The 9,800-nt window shown below is 29.7% G+C and overlaps 1 protein-coding gene across 1 annotated transcript in view; it reads right to left on the bottom strand.

The window, feature by feature from the left end:
• LOC112679330 (eukaryotic translation initiation factor 3 subunit A) overlaps positions 1 to 3,534 on the bottom strand; it is a 7,501-nt gene extending 3,967 nt beyond the window's left edge. The window contains exons 1-9 of the mRNA XM_025549094.1: positions 3,344 to 3,534; positions 3,077 to 3,273; positions 2,855 to 3,003; positions 2,641 to 2,791; positions 2,387 to 2,587; positions 2,084 to 2,292; positions 1,856 to 2,027; positions 1,472 to 1,783; positions 1,149 to 1,334 (exon numbers count right to left, since the gene is read on the bottom strand). Coding sequence (XP_025404879.1) covers positions 1,149 to 1,334; positions 1,472 to 1,783; positions 1,856 to 2,027; positions 2,084 to 2,292; positions 2,387 to 2,587; positions 2,641 to 2,791; positions 2,855 to 3,003; positions 3,077 to 3,273; positions 3,344 to 3,392 — 1,626 coding nt within the window. The 5' untranslated portion in view covers positions 3,393 to 3,534. The remainder of the gene's footprint in view (positions 1 to 1,148; positions 1,335 to 1,471; positions 1,784 to 1,855; positions 2,028 to 2,083; positions 2,293 to 2,386; positions 2,588 to 2,640; positions 2,792 to 2,854; positions 3,004 to 3,076; positions 3,274 to 3,343) is intronic.
• Positions 3,535 to 9,800: the final 6,266 nt, after the last annotated feature.

Here is a 9,800-nt window from a genome sequence, read left to right as displayed (position 1 = left end):
AAAATATTAAATATAATTATTTTATCAGAAATTATTGTATAATCATAGATATCATTCCGATATCCGCTAAGATTTAGTCATCATCAATAAAAAATAAATAAATAACAATAATATATACATTTTCATTATATCATCTCTAATATGCTATTAATTATTTTGATATTCACAGATTTATTCATTATATAGAAATAAAATGTTAGATACCTAGTTTAATCCTTAAAATATTCTAGATATCAACAATATTTTACAAAAATGTAATGGAATATGTTATATTTCATTAGATGGTCAATTGATAATTTTAATGCTATGATGAGATAGAAGCATTTTATCATGCTTATTAGTTTCATTATACAATTTAATTTTAAGATTTCATCAAATAATTTTGATGGCATGTAAGATATAAATTCAAGACAACAAAAATAACCAAATAGCCTTTTGGTATCCTCTAAACGTCATTGAATTTTTAAACATTTTTATAATCATTACTTTCAATAATCAATTTAATATCAGTTATAATTATTATTTTTTGGGGGTTATCTGTAGCTGCTAGGACAATTCTGTCTCACAACCAATACTTTAATACTACTACATCCTTTTTAACTATATTTTTTCATTTAAATTTTGGTTTTCTTAAGGATCTTTTTCCTACTGGACTCTATTCCAATACCGTTCTTAATAGAAAATTCTTAATCATTATTGTATGATTAGTTATTTAGTAACTTATAAAAGAAATATTCATTAATTACAGAATATAATTTTAAAATATAATTTAAAGTAACCAAGGGAATATTTTTGTTTAATTTATCAAATAATATTTTTTATTACCTCATTTGTTACTTGTAAACAAAAATATTAGTATAATATTCAAAATACCAATTCAAATTAACAAATATTGTAAACTATAAATCATCAATGTGATATAAGGCTGTGAGGTTTCACCTTAAGTACTACATTCTTGTATGACAAGTGTTGTTGATAAGAAAAAAGAAAGACTATGAGGTTTAATAACACAAGATTAATCTATTAAAGTGTGAGGATTAAGATATATTGAGATAATGGAAGACTAATATTGTTTAAATATAGAATATAAGTCTTAAGTTAAAAATAGGCATGATATTGTAATTACAATTTGAATTTCAATTAATTACCTTGTTTGCTTCTGGATTGATAATATTAGCAGACTTAGACAATACTTTATAAGTATTAATTAAGTATGTACGAATTTGTTCACTAGGCATTGTTTGTAAAGTTGGTCCTTCTGGTTTATCTTCACGTTGAGATTCTGACAAATCCATTCCAAACTGAATGCATCTTTTTCCATGATCAATACGAATCTAAAAAAAATTAAAATTAAATTTATTATAAACTACATTAAAATTACTTAATTAATATAAAAAATTATCAAAGTGAAATATTTATAACATTTTAATAATGATTGTAGAAAGAATAAAATATAATTTAAATTGTATACCTGCATATCATTATGACGGACCAAGTCAACCAAGACACGTTCCATATGGAAAGGTTTACAATAAGATGCCAATTCTAAGAGTCGTTTATATTCAAGTGTTTCATAAATCTGAGAAAGTTGTCTAATCAAACGTGCCAATGTAACTTCACGCACAGGGGCTACATATCCTTCTAAATCACTACCGCTACCTATAAGTGGCTCAGTTACAGTTTCAACACGTTTGCAAAGTTCTAAAGGCTGAAATTCTACTTCCAACCACATGTAAAGATTACGCAAATCTTCAGAAGCCAAAGCCACAACATTATGGCGTACCTAGGATAATAAAAACATGGATTATAACAAATAATTATTGATCAATTACACTTAAATTAAATAATTGCTTACAACTTCTCTTAAAAGAGAAATTCTTGTAGGTGGTGCAGGAAGACTCAAAAGAACAGCTAATTTTTGAGCTTTTTCATATGGACTTTTATCAGTTTCAATAAAACGATCAAATTCAGGATGAGCCGATGGTAATGGTACAGCTAATGTGGCTAGTAGTACTCGAGAAGCCATTCTAGTGTAAATATCTAAGTTTAATACAAATAAATAATGATGAAAATAATAACTTACTTTTGAAGTTCTTCAGCAGTTATGTTTTTCTTCATTTCTTTACTCAGTTGGAAAAATTTCATAAGAGCTGCAGCATGGAATAAATTATAACCAGCTTTCCAAAACACCATAGCTAGTTTTTGATAATAATTGGCCATTGTTTTTGGAACTGGAGATTTTTTAGCTAACATCATTAAATTATGGATATCTTCTGTTGCTTTGTATGCTTCCTATAATTTATGAATCATAGATTTATATTCGCATTATTGACAAATTAACCAATAGAAAATATTGGTTAATAACTATAATTTATATAGAACTCACCTGCCATAGTTCCATCTGAATAGCATAATCTAATTGACACAAACGAGTTTCTAAATTATACTGTTGGGTTTCAGGATTAGAAAGACTAACATTAACAGTTTGCGCAGGCAATTTGGCAATATCTTCAAGATGTTTACGTAATTTATCACATAATTTCCTGAACTCTGTTTTACGATTGTATTTTAAACAAAATGCATAAGCCTGTGGAGAAATGATATTAACTAATGTTATGATTCATATTAACTATTTTTTACCATTTTAGCGATATCATGGTATAAAGTTTCCACATGAGCATTAGTCCTCAAAAGCTCTAAACACTGACAGTAAGATTCCCATAAAAATTTAACCCATGGCGTTAATATGGTTCTGTCACTACGATCCTGGGCATCTTCTCCACTCACAGCGCTAAATTCATATTGAACGACAAACAATAAATGATCATGAGTTTAATATGAAAATGAAACCTACCTCAGAAGAATACTTTCAGGAGTAGCAAGATTATCCAAGTCATCGATATCAACAACAGCTTGTTGTGATTGTTCTCTAGCTGCCTCGGTACGTTCTTCAGCACTTCTCAAGTATCCACGTATAACATTTTCTAACGAGCCGACATTGACCTGAAGATCATAGGCGTTTGTCAAGTAAACGAATACGATAACACAATGTGCGAAACACTTGTTCGTTGCTTACCGACTGGAACATGTTCCGGTACTGGAAAAGTCCCTCCTTGGCGATGTGCGACTTCTTGAGGTCGACGCACAGTTCCAGATACTTGAACATGATCGGCTCGAGTACGCTCTCGCTCCAGTTGTACGCCCATTTTTTGTTCCTAAACACCTCATACAGGGTGTCGAGGGCACGGCCGGGGCGGCCGACTTCCAGGAATTCTGAAACGCATCGACAAGCGGTGGTTAGGTAAAGCCTAGTGCTAACAGCACTAGCGTAGCGGGTACTTACCATTCGCGCGTTTTAAGGCGTTCTCGGGTCTCTGGCTGTACCTAGACATGGTTGTGGGTGAAGCACATCAACGGACACGCACAAAGGCAAGAAAGAAACTCGCCGAAATGAACTCGGGCGACTGCGAAAAACGTGGCGTGATCGACGTTCGTTGCGCATAACAATTCGGACACCGAACCGCGATCAGTGGTTACCAAAACCCGGGCCCGGACGAACGCCCACCCCGCGCCGCCGCTAGGTTGGTGGAAACGAAACGGTGTCGGCGGCCGTAGCCATAACTTCCACTCTTCCACGGGTCCAGGATGTTACAGTGGTACCAACCGTTAGAATTACGACGAAACATTTTTTGGCGGGACGCCATCCGTCGTTTGGTATTCCGTAAACAATTATTTCCACAACACTAACCAGATCAGTGACCGAGTAAACGAATATGTCGCCGCCTGGAGAAAGAAAAAAACAAATGCCGCCCTTTACAAATCTTCTGCGCCGTTGTAACTAGCATGAAAAAAATAAAACTATATTAACAACAACACCATTAAAATCGTTTAATTGATTAAATAAATATATAATTATCAAATTATTATATATATATATATATATATATATATATATACATATCGTTACATCGGTATGTTGTAACACGTGTGATACGTGCATCACACAGAGAAAATCGAAAAATATTCAATAAAAGTTGATTAACTCATTTCGAATGGGAAAAAAATATTGATACAACCACCTTCGTGAGTTAATTTATTTAAAGAAATTACATCTACTATACCAGTGGCGTATATAGGTTTTCATTTCGGAGGGGGTCGATTATGTATTTGATTTTTGGGTGGAAAGGAAGGAGGAAGCACACTATTACGAAAAAAATTACTTTAGCACTATAAGACTTCTCGACAGTCTTTACACCATCAGAAAAATAAGAAATTCAATTTTTTTAATGATTTATAATTTTTTAAAAGTATAAAAACTGCATTGTAATAAACAAATTTTTTATTAGAGTCACTCAAAATTCACCATTTATTTTCTTAAAAGAATAAACATATTTTATAAATATAAAATTTTAAGTTATCGCATAAGCAATATTCTCAGTGTCGCGACAAATTTTCAGAAACCCCCAGCATTAAGACATATCCATGTTAAAAATAACAATCTTTAACAATGGTGTTTTTCATTTCGGAGGGGGCCCGGGCCCCCTCGCCCCCTCCTAAATACGCCACTGTACTATACTATTACCAACGCAACCAGTACTTACTAGATGGAAAACGTGGCCAAGTGCAGCATTTTATCATTGCGAACATTTTTATAGCATAAAAAATGGCGTCGAAAAATTAAACAAAAAAGACGCTCCAGCAATTGAAAATGTGTTTGATTTAATATCAGATTTAAAATTACAGTCAGATTTGATTTACATAAAATTAAATTTCGAAACTTTACCAGGTTCAGTATTATTATTATTATTATTTATCGTATGGTACTAGATTCAGTAACTTAATGAGAATCATTAAAATTAGTTTGGTCGATTTTAGAAAAATTATAGAGGCAGAAAAAATCAATATTCAACAAGCTCACAATAATATTGGTCGTCAAATTCAAAATAAATTTAATGCAGTTTTTGTTTTTAGAATAATGTGTTAGAATACAATACAGAACATTTCAAAAATATTAGACGGAGAAAATAATTCAAACGAACTAGATAGTTTATCAGATGATATGAATATCTAATGGCATCCAACCCTATTGCTAGGTGTAGCAGCTGTTATGCATAGTAAATAAAGGAGTGAATAAGTACTTTAACATGTAAATTGAAATAATTAACTGGAGAGATATTAATTGTAATATTACTATCAATAATGATTAGTGTTGTTAATATTAATGATGATAATATTATATTATTCATTATTCGTATTACTTCTGTGCTATTATATATATTATACCTATAATATTAACAAATAATAAAACATAAAAAAAAGTCTTTAAATTTTTTAATTTTTCGGGAGAGGGGGGAGGTATAACAATATTTTGCTACATTTAAAAAATACGTGTCCACCGTGAACATAAATGATACCACTTATTTTAAATAGGTACCATATCACATCTATGGATGTAGAGAGGTTTTTCAACCTACAAAATACTTCTGTCAGATAATGACCATTAATTTTTGTTTAAAAGTATTAAGAAAACTTTGATTGTAAGAAATTTGAAGGTAAAACAATCAAATATTAAAAATTATTTCGTAAATATTTTCACTTTTATTATATTACAATGTGTTTTTATTACAGAGTAGTTTAAAAAAATATGAAATTTAACAAAAAGTAATGTAAGTACCTATACTAACATTTTTTTCATCAATAAAATAACAATTAATCGGAACATTTAATACTGTATAGTTTTATTTAATTTATAATTATAATTTTTATTAAAACAATGTTAATTAATTTTATAGTAAAGTATACATTTTGACTATAATTTTTTCATTTAATTTTTTAACTTTGTTTTTTGCGCATTTTTTTACATTTTTTGTAGATTCTCAAATTCCGGGACCTAGTTATCACTATTTAACCATAGCCACCAAATTATTTTAGTACAGCATTCCATTATCATTTAATCTTTTTTCATTGATTCCATCCCACGTTTTGTTTTCAATTGGTGTTTATTAACTTAAAATCAATGGCATATTCAGGTTGATCAATTAATTGATAACCGAGGTTGTCAAAGAACACACGGATAGTTCTAATAAACTGAAATCTACCATCTGGAATGGAGCACACTGGTTAAGTACATAAGGTTAAATACATTTATTATATATATATTACATTTATTTATTAATTGTGACACTCAGGCAGTGGCGTTGACAGGGGGGTTTGGGTGTTTAAACCCCCTCCCCCTATTGTATTTCCAAGTACAATAAATTTATTATTTATATTATTGTATATTTATAATATTACAGCCGGAAGACGTTTTGAATAAATTAGCTATAAAAACAAGAAGAATACGTTTGTTGTAGATACATGGTTAATATTATAGTTATGTTCATAATATTATTTGGATTTATGTATAATTCTATAAACAAATAAAAAATAAATAATTTTTATATTGAGGGGTTTATAACATATAATTATAATATTGTATATTCACAAGTTCACAACTGAACTTTGTTCTTGAATAATTCAATTGAGCAACAAATCTAACGAAAACTAAAAAAAAACTAAGTTTAATTTACACTTAACCCACTCCCCCTTGCAAAATCCAGACTACGCCACTGCACACAGACACCTAGGATTTTAGTACCTTCGTACGATACGTTTTTTTTTTATCTAATATTGGTTGGCTCTTATGTCTTCCATCGAAATTTTATTTACTGAACATTATTGCTACAGCTATACAGGAAATGTGTGGCAAGATTCCTGAGTCTCTATAGCATTCAAAATATTGGGAACTCTTGAGTTGGGCCTGGAGATATTTGATTGCTCAAAAAAAAAAACGCGAGTTTTATCCGCGATAATATTTAATAATACTCGAATTGAGTTCATGGTCACATTTGATAATACGTGAATTGGGTCCATGGTATCTTCTGGGTGACGCTAATTGGCTGAACCCAACTCATGTAGTCGATAAAATATATAGGGACCCAACTCATGTACTCGATAAAATATATGGGACCCAACTCATGTACTCAATAAAATACGTTTGGACCTAATTTATATTATTTTTGGAATTTAGGACCCAACTCTGGGTAATCCAAAATATTTATTAAATATTTTATATATATATATATAAAAAAAAAAAAAAATCTAGAAAAATAAGCAATAGATAACTAAAATAGTAATATAAGATAGATAAAAAGATAACGTTTATATTTCTACCTAAGTTCCAATACTTTAGAATAACCATTTTCGAATTATTTCATTTTCGTTCTTGTATAACTATCAAGGGAATTATGTATTTTAAATTTATTTATTAATTGGTTTTAGAAAATTGATAATGTGGATATGACGACCGAGATTTACATAACAGTTATATTCATCAGTACGTAAAAATATAAATAATATGTGGCTATTGATATTGAAATTGATCGGTTTTGCGCATATTTTGCACTGCATTAATGTGTGCCGAAACACTTGTAATGACGGTGGATGTGATTATACGGACAAAAACGGCACGTACAAAGGATGTGATTGCTCTTTTTCCAAAGACCACCGGACTGGTGACGAATGCGAACTTTTCGTAGACGCCTGCGAAAAACATACTTATCCGCCATGTCAAAACGGCGGTAAATGTGTACCTTCATTAGGATTTACATATTGTGATTGTCCGATTGATTATAAAGGGATGCAATGTAATTATCACCGTAACAGTGAGTACCATGACTACGTAGCACAACTGTCATCTATTATATTTTATTTTTGAGCATGGTGCAGGTTTACCCTTAGCTTTTTTGTCTCTTATAAATAAAAAATATAATTAAATACTGCTGATGGTATTATGTTACGGAATTATACAAATCTAGTCGTTAGGGTCGTAGAAAGTTCTTATATACAACGAAACCCTGGGGTTCATTGAACTAACTTTGTGAACCATTGATCTGTCTGATCACATGGATTTATTGTCTATAATATTATGAATCATAATTTATGATAAATCATGTACAATATATGGTGCATCGCTGTAGCACAAAATAATATACTATGGTACGGATTAGATGGCAGACTTCAATAATTTATGACTAATGATTATTATTTTATCGTAACTCTCGTCTGAAAAAATACAAATCAAAGCATCTAAATACAGCAATCAATATAGCTTTTTTACAGCAAACTACTAAATATCACCATATGTTATATTACAATAGCAAAATATATTACCTACTGGCTTCACTCAGAATCAACAATTTTGGCTATTAGTGAGTTTCGGCCCGATGTGTCGTTTATAATGTTGGAGACCGGTGAATTTTGGCTCGAGTAATTATCATTACCTATGTACATAAATATACTTATGTATATAACATGCATAAGTTAATGTTTAAAAACAAAGATAATGGGAGATAGTAAACTGCGTCAAAATTAACCTTTTTCTAAAAGTCGATACCTATGTAAACTGCTGCAAGAAAAAAATTAACATTATACAAGCTGCAGCAATAAATTTTATATATCTACGATATTATATATTATATACCACAGGCACGTCCCTGGACAGTTTTCAAGGGAGAGGAGTGAATTTATTTTAACACAATAATTACTAATATAATACAAATAATGAACTAGTAGGTACAAATAATTATATAATATAATAGGTTTTTCGTTTATTTTTAACAAATTGATCAATAACACTATTTAAATTTATATGAATATTTCCGTGCACATACATTAATACCAGGACTGTCAATCTATTTTATCCCATTTAGTTCCTTAACCAAATTTTTAATTTAAAAAGCATGAAGTAAAAAGCAAGAAATTAGGTGAAAGTTAAACATATATATATCATTATTAAGTATTATCCAAGTATAGCAAACGTACTTTTAAAAACTTGAGTAATCATGAAAATTAATCATCTTATTATTACTCTAAGGAATATCTAGAGTTGATGGTGTTTATTGTGCACGTTATAGCCAGTACTATGGTTACAATTATATATCTATAACCGTGATCAGCTCTATTATCTTTTTTTCATTAGTATTAAAATGTTACGTATTATAATTTTTATAACAAAGGGTTTGTCAACACATTTTTAAAAATTGCCATAGGAAGACTATTCTTTTGCCCCCCCCCCCTTTGAATCGCTCCTGATATAATATGTAATATGTACCTATGTGTACGTACATCGTTTAATTAATTATGTTATGTTGCGTCATGCGTACAAAATTATAAGGTAAATCTAAATATAATTTTAAGTTTTACGAAGTATAAAAATACATTTGGATTTACCTTATCTTATACCTTAATCTCATCTTTATACCTTAAGTTTTACGAAACATACTAAATATCGGTTCCTATAATTTTGATAGTACTAGTTAGTACCTATTTTCTAGTGTAAGATGTCAGTAGAAATAGTTAAAAGTTGAATAATCAATTCAATGTTTCCATTGAGTTAACAGGTACTATATTCTAATTATTGCTTTATATTTTTTAATTATTATTATTATTTATCACCTTTGTAGTATTTCGCATTATATTCGTTAATTCTGTCTCTCTCAGTGTTTTCATTTCGGTTATAAACATTGTCATCTGAATGTGCAATACCTTCTAATATAAATTGTATATTAAGACTATATAATATTATATAATAAAATAATAGTTTGATTAACTTATTATGAGAAATATGATCGGTTTCATATGATAAATTATTAAATCCAGAGATATTTTCAACATCAGTTATAAGTTTATTTAATTAATTTTACAGAAATATGAATCTAATTTCATACATTTTTTTTCACTCAATATTAAAAACTTTTTAT

The sequence above is a fragment of the Sipha flava genome, unplaced genomic scaffold, assembly GCF_003268045.1.
Source record: "Sipha flava isolate LNK unplaced genomic scaffold, YSA_version1 134_pilon_pilon, whole genome shotgun sequence".
Taxonomy (NCBI): Eukaryota; Metazoa; Arthropoda; class Insecta; order Hemiptera; family Aphididae; genus Sipha; species Sipha flava.
The sequence above is the reverse complement of the archived record's forward strand: the minus strand, read 5'-3'. Positions and strand labels throughout refer to the sequence as shown.